The 16,947-nt window shown below is 38.5% G+C and overlaps 1 protein-coding gene across 4 annotated transcripts in view; it reads left to right on the forward strand.

The window, feature by feature from the left end:
• Positions 1–16,947, forward strand: part of khk (ketohexokinase) — a 65,239-nt gene extending 48,292 nt beyond the window's left edge. For 2 of the 4 annotated variants that reach the window (XM_063053813.1, XM_063053812.1), the window contains exons 8-9: positions 8,447–8,601; positions 14,674–16,947. In XM_063053813.1, coding sequence (XP_062909883.1) covers positions 8,447–8,601; positions 14,674–14,759 — 241 coding nt within the window. In that variant the 3' untranslated portion in view covers positions 14,760–16,947. Of the gene's footprint in view, positions 1–8,446; positions 8,602–14,673 lie in introns of those variants that run through there. The other 2 variants (XM_063053811.1, XM_063053814.1) reach the window with 2 other exon arrangements.

Here is a 16,947-nt window from a genome sequence, read left to right on the forward strand (position 1 = left end):
TTAGGACAGTTAGAAGAGTGGGCTGAAAGATGACAGATGGAGTTTAATGCTGAAAAATGTGAGGTGCTACATTTTGGTAGAACTAATCAAAATAGGACATACATGGTAAATGGTAGGGAATTAAAGAATGCTTTAGAACAGAAGGGTCTAGGAATAATGGTGCATAATTCCCTGAAGATGGAATCTCATGTGGATAGGGTGGTGAAGAAAGCTTTTTGGTTTGCTGGCCTTTATTAATCAGAGCATTGAGTATAGGAGTTGGGATGTAATGTTGAATTTGTATAAGGCATTGGTAAGGCCAAATCTGGAGTATTGTGTACAGTTCTGGTCACCAAATTATAGGAAAGATGTCAATAAAATTGAGAGAGTACAGAGGAGGTTTACTAAAATGTTGTCTGGGTTTCATCTCCTAAATTACAGAGAAAGGTTGAACAAGTTAGGTCTTTATGCTTTGGAGCATAGAAGGTTGAGGGGGGACTTGATAGAGGTGTTTAAAATTATGAGGGGGATTGATAGAGTTGACATAGATAGGCTTTTTCCATTGAGAGTGGGGAAGATTCAAACAAGAGGACATGAGTTGAAAATTAGAGGACAAAAGTTTAGGGGTAAGATGACAGGGAACTTCTTTACTCAGAGAGTGGTAGCTGTGTGGAATAAGCTTCCAGCAGAAGTGGTTGAGGCAGGTTCTATGTTTGTGTTTAAAGTTAAATTGGATAGATATATGGACAGGAAAGGAATGGAGAGTTACAGGCTGAGTGCAGGTTGGTGGGACTAGGATAGGGTAAGAGTTTGGCACGGACTAGAAGGGCTGAGATGGCCTATTTCTGTGCTGTAATTGTTATATGGTTATATTATATTGTTACATCTTTTACAAGATAGAAATCCTCTGTGCTTGAAATCAGTTTAAGAATTTTCCCTAAATTTAAACATGTATCACTAAAAATAAATGAGTTCTTAAACTACTCTGTTAGCTGGAAGGATCTCCTCCTTGGTATGGTGACAGGATCAGTGCTCAAAAAGTTGGTATTGGCAGCTAAACCCACTGTGGATGATAACCAGGGAAGTGATCTAGTCTTTGATGGCTAGTTGACTGCATTATATCCTCCCTTTAGTGAGGGTACCTGCAACTAAGTATATCGGAAAGGGCTTAAGATCTTTGTTTGAGTTCAGAACCTCACGGATGGCAAACCCAATATCATCACATCCCCACCCCACCCCCATCATACCACAAACCTGCCTTTGAAAGAACTCATAGGGAGAGACTGCCTCCGTCTGCAAATGGAGTAGCTGCAATCTTGTGCTGCTCTTAGTTTTCTTTCTCTCCCCCTAGTTTAAACTTCAAATTTAAAATTTTTTATTTGCTGATTCCTGAGGGGGAACAATATGTCTATGTCTACAAGAAGTGGGAAGAATTTGTCTGAACCTAGTGACAAAGATAATGGGAAAGGAAAGATCTGATGAAATGCCATCATGGGCTGAAGATATCCTTCGGACACAATTCAATTAAGGATCAGAATGAACCAAATAAAGACCAACTGGAAAAGAATAGTAATGAAATGAAGTTATTTCTGGGAAAACTTTGTTACGAGAATACACATAAAATTAAGATGTTTGCTGGCCTGGGCTAGCATCAGTGGCATCAGCAGTTGGTCTGCCACCTGCCCTCAGGGGAAGGAGAGATAAGGAACAATGGAGCAGCGTCTGGAGATGTGTAATGGAGGGACGTGGGAGAGGGAGCTGTCTGGAGCGGCTCCCCCTTTGAACCCTGAACTGTTTGAAGTGGTGGACAGGCGATACCCCAGCAGGGGGATAAAAAGGGACAGGTTCGCTAAGACAGACACACACGCCACCCGAGGTAACGAGACCCTGGAAGCGGTACGCTTCTCACGAGTGGGTGAGAAGTACCAGACAACGACCAGGGTGGAAAGGTACGATCAGCGGGAACCCGGTGTGTGTCCGCCCTTGCCTGGGTGCTGGGTTCACTGCAGAGGATCGACCGCATCTGGAGGAGGGGTCACAGTCGGTGACCTCAGGTGACATCACCAAGGACCCGCCCAAATGCTGTTTGTGAGCCATCTCGCTGGTCTGTGAGTGAAGCTGTGCTGAATGATGAGTTGTTCCTATTCTATGTCTCTCTTCCCCACCTTGTCCATCGCCATGACAACGATTACGGCGAACTGAACTACAAACTGGACTGAACTTTGAGTCATTTTGAAATTGGTCATTTACCCCTAGACAACGATAGAGCTTGATTGATGCGGTTATCTTAATTCTGTGCACATGTGCGTTTATCATCGCTGAACTGTTGCATTTATTATCCTTTCGATTAATGTGTTGCTTGTTTCTTTAATAAAACTTTCTTAGTTCTAGTACTCCAGACTCCAACTGAGTGATCCATTTCTGCTGGTTTGGCAACCCAGTTACGGGGTACGTAACAACTTAAAAACTTGGAAACTCAAGTTATTACACATGAAGAGGAATTGAAGATAACTAAGTAAAAGTTGTCTGAAGCTACAACTTGCTAGGAAAGATATCAAAATAAGATTATAGACCTGGAAACTAGGTCTCGCCGAAAGATTATACGAATTGTTGGGCTGCAAGAAGGAACTGAAGATGAAGATTTAATTGCTTACTTTGGTAAGCTTTTTCATACTTTATTTCCTACCAGTTTATCAAAGCCACCTCTTATAGAAAGAGCACACAGAGTGTTTACTTCCAAATTTAAGGATTCACATAAATCAAAATCTGTTCTGGTTTGCTTTCATCACTTTAAAATTAAAATTCAAATAATGCGACAGGCAAGAAAACATAGTTTTTAGATTTATGGAATATGAGCTCCGTTTCTATGAAGATTATGAAATGGAACAAAGATCAAAATTTGCTCTGGTAATGAAACAGGCATATGATAAGAAACTGTTTCCTTCTTTCCGCTATCTGACAAGAATTAAAGTTTTTCCCCCTAATTTTCCTCCTCGTACATTTTTTGATCCAAAAGCCGCACTGGACTTTGTTCAGACTATACTGCTACCGAATGAACTATTTGAAAGGTTGTTGGATATCTGTATACTGTTCGCATTTCGGAAAGAAGATTTATGAAGGTCACTTGGCTATTCCATTGAGAGACTAATAAAAGAAGATAATGAAATTTGTTCATTATTGCATATTATTGGTTTTCTTTTGGAAAGAAGATTTATGGTTCAAGTATGACTGTTTAAATGGTTATTTAGACATTCGACTGAGAAAAGAAGATAAAGGGATTTGTTCCTTTAATCTAATACCTGGTTGATGTTTTTTGTTTCTTTTTTAAACTAACTGGTAGTTTTTTCCTACTAATAGGGTTTCTTTTTATGTATATTTGGGAGGGTTTAATTACTTATGATATTATTAATTAGTATTTTTGAAAATTCAGCTGGGTCAAATATGCTATTAACTTTTTCCTGTTTTATTATAGCACCTTATAATTAAATTTAAAGCTTTTTTAGGGGATTAATATTAAACGTAAAGCTGGTGTTATTTTTTCTCTCTAAGAGATAAAATTATTTTGGTTCTTTCTTGTTTATGAGATGATGGAATGTAAATACTTTTCTGTGCTGAGACTTTATCGTTTTTTCTGCAAGGTCACTCTACTTTTTTACTAACTGGGGGGAGGGAAAGAAAATACAGACAGAGCGGTCAGTGGCTTTGAACTCTATCGTAGATCGCTTGCCTTTTTCGGGCTTCTGGGTGTGGATGGGTGGGCTTAGAGTTAGGAGCTTTTTCCCATGGGGTGGTTCCGGAGCATGCGTGTTTTTTATGTGGTTGTATTCTTCATCGCTGCCATTTTTGATCATCCTGTATTGGTATGTGGTCTGTGCATGTATAAAGTAGAATAAAATTACAGTATGGTATTTAAATGGATTAATATAGTAAGTTGAAATGTACAAGGTTGAAATCATCCTATTAAATGAAAAAAGACTTTTAAAATTATTAATCGATTCCAACCTGATATAATTTTTGCTCAGGAGACACATATCAGGGTGGGAGATCAAAATAGATTTTTTGTATGGTGGAGAGGCTTGCTATTCCACCCTACTTCTCAGAGTAAAATGAAAGGTGTGTCTATCTTTATTAAATCTAATATATTTACTCAAGAGGATAGTGAATCAGATTCTGATGGTAGATTTTTAATTGTTAAAGGAGCGATCTGTAACAGAAAAGTCGTCTTGGTCAATTTGTATGGTCCTAATTTAGATGATCCTTTTTTTAAAAAGGTATTTGCTTTATTGCCTGATTTAAATGAATATATGCTGATAATGGGCAGGGATTTTAACTGCTGCTTAAATCCTATGATTGACAAGAGCTCAAACAATCAACGACTTCCAAATCGTTCCGCGTCATTTATTAACGCCTTTTTGATTGATTTTGGGTTGATTGAATTGTGGAGGTATCTGCATCCCGATAACAGAGAATATTCCTTCTTCTCACATGTCTATAAAAAATATTCAAGGATTGATTATATTATAATTGATCCCTGTTTTTTGCCTAGTGTTAAAAATTGTGAATATGACTCTTGCTATATCTGATCATGCGCCTTTCAGTCTGTCTTTAGAATTTGATGATGTTATCCTTGCCCGTCCACCATGGCGCATGTCTCAGTCATTATTGTAAAATTCTGACTTTATTAGTTTCATTGAAACCCAGATAAAAGAATTTTTTTCTTTTTAATGATATAGGGGGTACGTCCAAATTAATTATACAGGATGCATTTAAAGCATTTTTACATGGTCAGATTATTTTTTATTCAGCTAAACTTAAAAAAAAGACTAAAGCAGAACTAGATAGAATGTCAAAACAAATTAAAGATTTAGATAATATTTATGCAATTTCCCCTAATATTGATTTATTCAAACAAAGGGTGGAACTTCAATCACAATATAACCTATTATTAACTCATCCCATTGAAGGCTATTTGCTTAAGTTAAAGAGCCAATTTTATATGTCTGGAGATAAAAATAATAAACTGCTGGCATCCCAATTAAAAATGGCTGGAGCCAAAAGGCAAATTTTGAAAATTCGTAGGAAAGATGGTACCTTGGCTCAGGAATATGAAGAAATTAATAAGATTTTTCAAGATTTTTATACTGAACTTTATAAATCTCAATGTCCAATAGATTCTTCTGAAATGAATGCTTTTTCACAAAAGATTGCTTTTTCTAAAATTTCTATTGATCAAAAAAACTCTTGATGCTCAAATTAATGAAGCCAAAATTCATAAAGCAATTTTTTCAATGCAATCTGGTAAGGCCCCGGGACTTGATGGTTATCCTGTAGAATTTTATAAAAAATTTGGAAAGTTGCTCTCTCCATATATGTTGGAAATATTTAAGGATTCTTTTGTGAAAGGTGACTTACCCTCTACTTTTTAATGAGGCTTCTATTTCTTTAATTCTTAAAAAGGATAAAGATCCCACTGATTGTGCCTCATACAGACTTATTTCATTACTGAATGTCAATGCTAAGATTCTGTCAAAGATAATGGCCAATCGGTTGGAGAATATTTTGGATAAAATTATTTTAAAAGATCAAACAGGCTTTATAAAGCATCGCTATTCCTTTTCAAATGTTCGGAGACAATTTAATATGATATATTCGTCCTCTTTTAAAACTCCACAATGTGTTGTATCTTTGGATGCTGAAAAAGCGTTCGATCGAGTCGAATGGAAATATTTATTTAATGTTTTAGAGAAATTTGGTTTTGGGTGCTAATTAATAACGGGATTAAAATGATATATAAAGCTCCTATTGCTACTGTTGTCACTAATAACTGTAGATCTCCTTTTTCTCAGCTTTCACGGGGGACAAGGCAAGGCTGTCCATTAAGTCCTTTGTTATTTAATTTAATATTAGAACCCCTTGCTATTGCTCTTCGTGAAGCTAAAAATATCCATGGGATTTTTGTGAATGAGACCATGCATAAGATCTCTCTTTATGCTGACGATTTATTGGTTTATATATCTAATCCTGATGAATCTATTCCTGCCTTGCTAAAATTATTCAATGAATTTGGAGATTTTTCAGGATATAAAATAAATTTCAGTAAAAGTGAATTGTTTCCTTTAAATGATTCTGCCTCTATATATGATAATACTCCTTTAAAAGTCACGGATTCTTTTAGATATTTAGGTGTTATAATTACTAAAAAAATTTAAGGATCTTTATAAAGCCAATTTTGTTCCCTTAGTAGACTCTATGAAGTATTTATTTAGTAGATGGAGTCCACTTACATTTTCACTTGTTGGTCGTATTCATATAGTTAAAATGATGATTTTACCAAAATTTTTGTATTTATTTCAGAATATCCCTGTTTTTTTGACTAGGAAGTTTTTTGATTGGATTGATTCTATTATTTTATCTTTTATTTGGAATAATAAAAGACCAAGAATTAGCAAATGTCACTTACAAAAGTTGAAAAGAGATGGAGGTCTTGCTTTGCCTAAACTAAGAATGTATCATTGGGCTGTTAATCTGCGATACATGTCCTTTTGGTTATATTGGGTTGATAAGAACAATCGGCCAATTTGGGTAGACCTGGAACTGAAAGCTGTGAAACAGTTTTATTTAACCTCGTTATTGGGAGTTGCTTTACCTATACAATTAGCTAAAGTTGCTAATTTAAACCTCTACCCTGTGATTAAGCATTCTTTACAAATTTGGCTCCAGTGCCGTAATTTTTTTAATCTTAAAAAATTTTAACTTTGCAGTTTAATTTGTCAAAATTACTTTTTTAAGCCTTCTTTGAGTGATCCAATTTTTTTACTTTGGAAAAATAAAGGCATTAATTCTTTTTTGAATTTATTTAAAGATGATAGATTGATGTCTTTTGAACAATTGATAAATATTCTCTTTCATACTCACACTTTTTGCAATATCAAGTTAGACATTTCTTACAAAAATACTTAAGTAATTTTCCTTATATCTTGGAGACTGATCTGTTAGATACTGTTATGAGAATGAACCCTTCAACGAAGGGTTCTATTGGAAGAATTTATAATTTATTATTACAATGGGATAAGCATCCTTTATCTAAGATTAAACAAGATTGGGAAAAAGAACTCAATTTGACTTATGATGGAGGATTGGATGCGGATTTTGAAGTTGGTTAACTCTTCTTCGATTTGTGCTAGTCATTTACTGATTCAATTTAAAATTGTACATCGTTACCATTTGACGAAGGAGAGACTTTCTAAAATATTTTCTAATATTGATAGTTATTGTGATAGGTGTAAAACTGAGATAGCTACACTGACACATATGTTTTGGTCTTGTTCTATATTGGAACAGTTCTGGAAGTCAGTTTTTTCAACAACTTCTAAAGCGCTTAAAATTAATCTACATCCTAATAAATTAACTGTGCTTTTTGGAATAATTCCTCAAAATATTCATGGTATTTCTGTGTCTGACCAACATGCTACTGCATTTGTTACATTGATAGCTAGGAGGGCCATTTTGTTGAAGTGGAAGGATACATCAGTTCCCACTTTGTCACAATGGTTCTCTCAAGTGATGCTATGTCTTAGGCTAGAGAAAATTAGAAGTCGAACCTTTGAACCTTTATTTGATTTTGAGAAAAGATGGGGCTCATTTGCTCATTATTATCATTTGAGCTAATTGATAGATTTTCTCCACGATCTAATTGTAAATTTTTTGGTATATTTTTCTTTCTTGATGGCGGTTTGATGTTTATTGTTAGAAGCTTTTTGTATGACACATGGCTCCAGGGTTGTACACCTAATGGGGTCTTCCCCCCCCCCACACTTATTCTGCTTAGTAGGGTTTTTTTATTATCACAAAATTTTTTTTTCAATCTTTAAGATAATGTTTTTTTCCTTTGAGACATTGTAAGTGTTGTTACTTCGATGCACTCATGTTATTTCTTTTGTATAATACAACAATAAAAAGATTTGAAAAAAAAGAAAAGAAAGAATTTATAGTATTTTCCTCAATCATTCTCTGTTCTAGCAAATTCCAATTATTATCTCAAAGTTCATTTATTATCAAATTATATATACTTTATACAATCTTGAGATTTGTCTCCTTACAGACAGCCACAAAACAAAGAAACCCAATATGCAAAAAAAAACATTCAGAACTAAAGTTTACAAAAGTGAGTTCACAGCCACGAAACCAGTCATCACTGCAGTCAGTGGAGGAGCCAATTTGTTGCAGGCAACAGCCTCGGTTCAGCGCAGAGATGAGTAAACCTCGCTGAGCAGCGAGCCTGTACCGCACCTGTGGCCCCGACACCCTGACCTTTTCAATCTGGCCCAGCACTTCAATCAGCCAAACATTGGCTCAAAAGCAAATTAAACTCTAAGAGATTGAACTGACAAATCAGGAAGTTATACTATCCATGGTTAGAGTACGCTAATAAATTATAGTCATTTAAATTGATTTCTCTTTTCTCTAGTGCATACCTCATCTGTGCATGGGCTGAGGAAGGAGCTGATGCAATGGGTCCTGATGGTGTCTTTCATTCAAATGCATTTCCTCCTAAAAGACTTGTGGATACTCTTGGAGCTGGAGATACTTTCAATGCAGCTGTAATATTTGCATTCTGTAATGGTGGGTTTGAATTTGTTCTGCTTCAATGAAACTAAGTTGGCTTTAAGAAGAGAGTTTTGCCCCCAAACTTAAGCTGTTTTGTGTCACGTTATTTTGAGTTTACATTGGCCTATATTGTATCAACACATTGTCCCACAGATTGTTATAGAAACCATAGAAACTACAGCACAGAAACAGGCCTTCTGGCCCTTCTTGGCTGTGCCGAACCATTTTCTGCCTAGTCCCACTGACCTGCACACGGACCATATCCCTCCATACACCTCCCATCCATGTATCTGTCCAATTTATTCTTAAATGTTAAAAAAGAACCCGCATTTACCACTCATCTGGTAGCTCATTCCATACTCCCACCACTCTCTGTGTGAAGAAGCCCCCCCTAATGTTCCCTTTAAACTTTTCCCCCCTCACCCTTAACCCATGTCCTCTGGTTTTTTTCTCCCCTTGCCTCAGTGGAAAAAGCCTGCTTGCATTCACTCTATCTATACCCATCATAATTTTATATACCTCTATCAAATCTCCCCTCATTCTTCTACGCTCCAGGGAATAAAGTCCCAACCTATTCAACCTTTCTCTGTAACTGAGTTTCTCAAGTCCCGGCAACATCCTTGTAAACTTTCTCTGCACTCTTTCAACCTTATTTATATCCTTCCTGTAATTTGGTGACCAAAACTAAACACAATACTCCAGATTCGGCCTCACCAATGCCTTATACAACCTCATCATAACATTCCAGCTCTTATACTCAATACTTTGATTAATAAAGGCCAATGTACCAAAAGCTCCCTTTACAACCCTATCTACCTGTGACACCACTTTTAGGGAATTTTGTATCTGTATTCCCAGATCCCTCTCTTCCACTGCACTCCTCAGTGCCTTACCATTAACCCTGTATGTTCTACCTTGGTTTGTCCTTCCAATGTGCAATACCTCACACTTGTCAGTATTAAACTCCATCTGCCATTTTTTAGCCCATTTTTCCAGCTGGTCCAAGTCCCTCTGCAGGCTCTGAAAACCTTCCTCACTGTCTTCTACACCTCCAATCTTTGTACCTCAGCAAACTTGCTGATCCAATTTACCACATTATCATCCAGATCATTGATATAGATGACAAATAACAATGGACCCAGCACTGATCCCTGTCGCACACCACTAGTCACAGGCCTCCACTCAGAGAAGCAATTCTCTACCACCACTCTCTGACTTCTTCCATCGAGCCAATGTCTAATCCAATTTACCACCTCTCCATGTATACCTAGCGACTGAATTTTCCTAACTAACCTCCCATGCGGGACCTTGTCAAAGGTCTTACTGAAATCCATGTAGACAATATCCACTGCCTTCCCTTCATCCACTTTCCTGGTAACCTCCTCGAAAAACTCCAATAGATTGGTCAAACATGACCTACCACGCACAAAACCATGTTGACTCTCCCTAATAAGTCCCAGTCTATCCAAATGCTTGTAGATTCTGTCTCTTAGTACTCCCTCCAATAACTTACCTACTACCGACGTTAAACTTACTGGCCTATAATTTCCCGGATTACTTTTTGATCCTTTTTTAAACAACGGAACAACATGAGCCACTCTCCAATCCTCTGGCACCTCACCTGTAGACAGCGACATTTTAAATATTTCAGCCAGGGCCCCTGCAATTTCAACACTAGTCTCCTTCAAGGTCCGAGGGAACACCCTGTCAGGTCCCGGGGATTTATCCACTTTAATTTTCCTCAAGACAGCAAGGACCTCCTCCTTTTCGATCTGTACAGTTTCCATGATCTCACTACTTGTTCCCCTTAATTCCATAGACTTCATGCCAGTTTCCTTAGTAAACAGAGACGCAAAAAACCTATTTAAGATCTCCCCCATTTCCTTTGGTTCCGCACATAGCTGACCACTCTGATCTTCAAGAGGACCGATTTTATCCCTTACAATCCTTTTGCTCTTAATATACCTGTAAAAGCTCTTTGGATTATCCTTCACTTTGACTGCCAAGGCAACCTCATGCCTTCTTTTAGCCCTCCTGATTTCTTTCTTAAGTATTTTCTTGCACTTCTTATACTCCTCAAGCACCTTATTTACTCCCTGCTTCCTATACACGTCATACAACTCCCTCTTCTTCTTTATCAGAGTTGCAATATCCCTTGAGAATCAAGGTTCCTAATTCCTATTCACCTTGCCTTTAATCCTGACAGGAACATACAAATTCTGCACTCTCAAAATTTCTGCTTTGAAGGCTTCCCACCTACCGATCACATCCATGCCAGAGAACAACCTGTCCCAATCCACGCTTTTTAGATCTTTTCTCATTTCTTCAAATTTGGCCTTCTTCCAGTTCAGAACCTCAACCCTTGGACCAGATCTATCCTTGTCCATGATCAAGTTGAAACTAATGGTGTTATGATCACTGGAACCAAAGTGCTCCCCTACACAGACTTCTGTCACTTGTCCTAACTCGTTTCCTAACAGGAGATCCAATATTGCATCCCCCCTAGTTGGTCCCTCTATATATTGATTTAGAAAACTTTCCTGAACACATTTTACAAACTCTAAACCATCTAGACACCTAACAGTATGGGAGACCCAATCAATATATGGAAAATTAAAATCCCCTACCACCACAACTTTATGTTTCCTGCAGTTGCCTGCCATCTCTCTGCAGATTTGCACTTCCAATTCTCTTTGACTACTGGGTGGTCTGTAATACAATCCCACTAATGTGGCCATACCTTTCCTGTTTCTCAGCTCCACCCACAAGGACTCAATAGACAAGCCATCTAATCTGTCCTGCCTGAGCACTGCTGTAATATTTTCCCTAACAAGCAATGCTACTCCCCCACCTTTCATTCCTCTGCCTCGATCACATCTGAAACATCGGAACCCTGGAATATTAAGCTGCCAGTCCTGCCCCTCCTGTAGCCAAGTTTCACTAGTTGCTACAACATCATAATTCCACGTGTCAATCCACGCCCTCAACTCATCCGCCTTCCCCGCAATACTCCTGGCATTGAAATATATACACCTCAGAAGATTTTTACCACCACTCACAACCTTTCTATTAGTGGATTTGCTTGAACTTTTAACATCATTTATTTTCACCCCAGCCACACTGTCAGCTCTGGTACTGTGGTTCCCATCCCCCTGCAAATCTAGTTTAAAGCCCCCCCAATAGCATTAACAAACGTCCCTGAAAGGATATTGGTCCCCCTGTAGTTCAAGTGTAACCCGTCTCTCTTGTACAGGCCCCCACCTGCTCCCTACACCAGTTCCTCAGCCACTTGTTCATCCTCCAGAGCATCCTATTCCTACCCTCACTGGCACGTAGCACAGGTAGCAATCCTGAGATTACCACCCTCGAGGTCCTGCTTTTCAACTTCCTACCAAGCTCTCTATACTCACTCTCCAGGACCTCCTCACTCTTCCATGCTATGTCATTGGTACCGATGTGCACCACGACAACTGGCTGATCACCCTCCCACCCACTTCAGAATGACATGCAATCGATCAGAGACATCCTTGACCCTGGCACCCGGGAGGCAACAAACCATTCTGGATTCTCTGTCACGACCACAGAACCTCCTATCTGCACCTCTAACTATCGAGTCCCCTATCACTACCGCTCTCCTCTTTTCCCCCCTCCGTTCTGCACTGCAGAGCCAGACCCAGTGCCAGAGATCCGGCTACTGCAGCTTGTCCCAGGTAAGTCATCCCCCCCACACAGTATCCAATGCGGTATACTTGTTGTTGAGGGGAATGGCCACAGGGGAACCCTGCTCTGCCTGTCCTTTCCCCTTCCCTCGCCTGACAGTGACCCAATTTCCTGTCCTCTGCTCCTTTGGCGTAACTACCTCCCTGTAGCTACGATCTATAATCTCCTCATTCTCCTGAATGATCCGCAGGTCATCCAGCTCCTGCTCCAGTTCCCTAACGCGGTTTGTTAGGAGCTGCAGCTGGATGCACTTCTTGCAGGTGTCGTTGTCAGGGACACCGGAGGGCTCCCTGACTTCCCACATGTTATGTCACATATTTATACTGATGAGCCTTAAGTTCATGAGTTACATCATCCTCTCCTGGTCCTAAGAAAATATTTATGATCATTTGTTCCTTATATAGAGATACAGCATAGAACAGGCTCTTCCTGCCTACAGAGCCACTTCACTCAGTAAACCACCTATTCAACCCTTGCCTGATTACAGAACAATTTACAATGACCTACTAACTGGTATATCTTTCCACTATGGGAGGAAACTGTTGCACCCAGAGGAAACACACAGGTACATGGGAAGAACTTACAAACTTTCTTACAGAGGACACCAGAATTGAACACCAAACTGCAATGCCTCTAGCCGTAATGGTGCCATGTTAACCACTACGCTACCAAATGAGCAGCCTGTCCTTGAGTATCTGGTCACATCAATGGGAAGGGGAAGTCAAGGGAACACACACCAGTCAAAGGTTTCAATGTTCACAATTAATGTATTATCAAAGTACATATATGTTGCCATATACAATCCGGAGATACATTTTCTTCTGGGCTTTCACAGTAGATACAATGAAACACCATAGAATCAATGAAAACCCGGACACAATAAGACAAACAAGTCATGCAAGAGACAAAAAACTGTGCAAATACAGAAAATAATATTAATAAAAATAAACAAGCAATAAATATCAAGAACCATGAGATGAAGAGTCCTTGAAAGTGATGGGGTGAGCAAAGTTATTCTCCTCTGGTTCAAGAGCCTGATGATTGAGAGGTAATAACTGTTCTCGAATCAGGTGGGGTGGGTACTGAGGCTCCTCTACCACCTTCCTGATGGTAGCAGCAAAAAGAGAGGATGGCTTGGATGGTCGGGAAATTGATTATGGATGCAGTTTTCCTGCAATAGCACTCCATGTAGATGTGCTCAATGGTGGGAGGGCTTTACAACATAATGGACTGGGCCAGATCCACTACTTTTTGAAGACTTATCCAGACAAGGCCATTGGTGGTTCCACACCAGGCTGTGATGCCACCAGTCAATATACTCTCCACCATACATCTATGGAAGTTAGTCAAAGCTTTAGATGACATGATGAATCTTCATAAACTTCAAAGAAAGTAGAGGCACTGTCGTGCTATCTTCGTAATGGCACTTACATGCTGGACCCGGAACAGAATATCTGAAATGTTACCGAACAGTTTCTAAAAAGCATCAGTTACGTACACTTGTGTGGCCATAGAACACAACAGTGTTCTTAAAGCGAACAATTTTTAAATAGCATCAGTTGCGTGTTTGTGTTCAAAATGCAGTGATTTTTGTCACTGATAGTTGGCAAGAAATTAGCAGTAAAACTATTCAGAACTGTTTTACTCACTGTGATTCCAAGTATTCAAGCTTGGAGATGCCAAAAATGGCCATGAGTGTGAAACAATTGCACTACTTCAGAAAGTTAGGCCCTATTAAGAATTTAAAGTTATTGGTAATAATCTTGAATGTTACAATGAAAAAGAAGATTTGGAGGATGCAATCGTTGATAGCATTATCTGAAGGCATTATCTGCACTTAGTGTCTACGTTGATTTTGTTCACTGCATATACTGAATGAATTCCTCCATCAATAACTATTAGGAATTATTACATAGTTTTATAATACTGTAGTGCTATTGGTGCTGTTATAATGAAACTAAAGCTAATTGGGGCAACCATTTAATTGGGCCAAAATGTAATCCGATTAACTGGAATCCACTATAGCTTAAAAGGTTTCATGTATTGCTGAACATTATATTTCCCTGCAAGCAACGGGAAAGCTTTTTAGTGATGTTCTTAAATAGGAGTTCCCAGCCTGGGGTCCACAGATGTCTTGGGTTAATGGTAGGGGTCCGTGGCATAAAAAAGGATGGGAACCCCTGTTCCAAAAGAACTGACGTATGGTCTCATATTTTCAATGTTTAAACATTGACCTAATTAAAGTGCTGTCTAAGGATGAAAAGATCAGAAAGTGTTGGATTGTGTGTTATGCAGGTACATTTGATCCACAATGTTATAAAATATGGCACCTTGTATAACCTGATTTTTTTAATCTCTCTTTCACAGGCAAGTCTATTCAGGAAGCATTGACATTTGGTTGCCAAATTGCTGGGAAGAAGTGTGGAATTCAAGGATATGATGGAATTGTATGAGGAAACCCAAAATGCATTGGAGGAATAAATAGCTACAGTTAATTAAAATGAGAAAATTCTGCAGATGAACTTTGATTTTTGATCCTCCAGCCACCTGATCTGCAATTATATATTTGTGATTTTCTTTGATTCTAAAACAAATTTTAGAATACTTAAACCTGCTAGATCTGCTGTAGATCTACAAACGTTTGTAGTTCAATGTGTACCATCCAATTGTATGATGCTGCATAACTGCAATTGAATCTCAGTATTCAGTCACGATCAATTAATCTACCACAGAATCAGATATAAAGTGAGAATAGCAACAATAAGTAAAGCTTTAAAACCACACATTTAACTTGATTTATTCTTAAAGCTGCAATATGGTTACCCCAGTTAACTTTGTTCTGGTGGTTGGGGAGAGTAAGAGTGAGGGCTGATGAATACTGGATAACTTGATGTAACTGAATTTAAAGTTTAATCAAACAGAACATTTAATTATGTGTGTAACATAATGTATTTTTTATTTATCTTTGAAGCATCTGGAATTTCACCTTTTTCATTCCCGTGGACTGAAGTGTAGAAGTTTATTTAGATTATACTGGAGTTATGTAAATATGGCAGATATTAATTGAAATATCTCACTCAAATTTCAGTGCCAGTTGTAAATGTAAGTAAGTTCAGGAAGCTTGCAATTAGCTTTCAGATTTTATTGTAAATTGCAGACAGTAAATTGAAGTGAAAAGCACAGAGTGCTCCATTGAGTTTGCATATGCAAGAGCCAAGCATTAAGACAATGGGTTTGTGTTGATTGGCTTGTATCAAACCAGGCAAAATGGCTAAATCATCTGCGCCATTGTGACTTCAGTGTAAGCTAGCAGACAAGACGGATGTTGTCACTTAGAATATCAAACATGGTCACAGATATCGATCTCCAAAAGTGACATCAATTACAATGTGCTTCCACTGTGTATCCCAAAGGAACCATTTGTCAACCCAGAACATTGAAGTAAACAATGTCATTTCAACTACTGAAATTGTATTGAATTGCCTACTGTTACCTTTGATCTTAAGGGTATAAAAATGTGATGTACCTTTGAATGTCACAACTATGGACTCTGCTGTGGAGTCTATGCCCCTGTGCAGGCAGGCTGTGGAATATGTTCGGCATTCGTGCTCATGACTATGCACATTCCAGCTGAGTAGTGTTCCATTATGGTGGTATTTAACTCCCTTCTATTCGTTCTAGTCTGGTCGAGACTTGACCAAAAGCACTGCATCATTTATACTCCCTACCTACTCTTCCTTGTCTGGGAAAGAAGACTACGATTTTGACTGATGTTATCATGAAGTGATATTCATTTAGTATTTAGTTATTGCTTCCAGCCACTGTGTTGGCATTAACTTTCAGTTTGGGAATTTTTTTTTATTTAACAGCCCTGTTGGCCTAGCATTTATTATTTCTCTTTTCCTTTAAATTCTGCAACTGTTCTTGTTAAAGTCAGTCCACTGTTGACGCGTTTCAGTCTATCTCTCAGCACTTGAGCCATATCGGATTGTTTTGACATTGGTTTGCAAGCCTCTACCGAGAGTGTCTCCAGAATGATGCCTGCTAGTTGTGCTGAATAAAGACTTCTATATCGCCAGCTTTAGTGTCTCTCTGGTGACTTTGATCACAGTCACAACATATGGGGGGCTCATCCGGGATATGACCCAGTGTGGCCAGAGACTTCAGCAGTTTAAGGGAGTGAGTAGTTTTTTTTTAAGAGTAACTCCCAAACTTAGATTTGTGCAGGAGCACGGAGTACCAAAGGACATGGCAGAGAGATGACCTGATAGTATAAAAGAGTGTGAATGTGTGTTTCTATGTTTTGTGTAAGGGATGAGCTACTAGACAACACTGTATAGTTTGTTGATTCAAAGCTACCAGTTACAAAAAGTGGTTACTGACTGTTTGGAATGCCAAAGAGTGTGTGATACTCATTCGGTGGGCATCAGATTAAGTGTAGCATGGCTGCTGAGAACCTTTGGGTAGTGTGGAAGATATTATTTGGGATGCCAGAGGGTGTGTGTATACCTTCCATCTATTCTACTGTACCTAGCCTGTTATTCAAAAATATTCCCTTTAGAATCAAAATCAGGTTTATTGTCACTGATATATGTTGTTTTGTGGCAGCAGTGCAATGGAAAACATTAAAATTAATATAAG

The sequence above is a fragment of the Mobula hypostoma genome, chromosome 7 (genome assembly GCF_963921235.1).
Source record: "Mobula hypostoma chromosome 7, sMobHyp1.1, whole genome shotgun sequence".
Classification (NCBI taxonomy): domain Eukaryota; kingdom Metazoa; phylum Chordata; class Chondrichthyes; order Myliobatiformes; family Myliobatidae; genus Mobula; species Mobula hypostoma.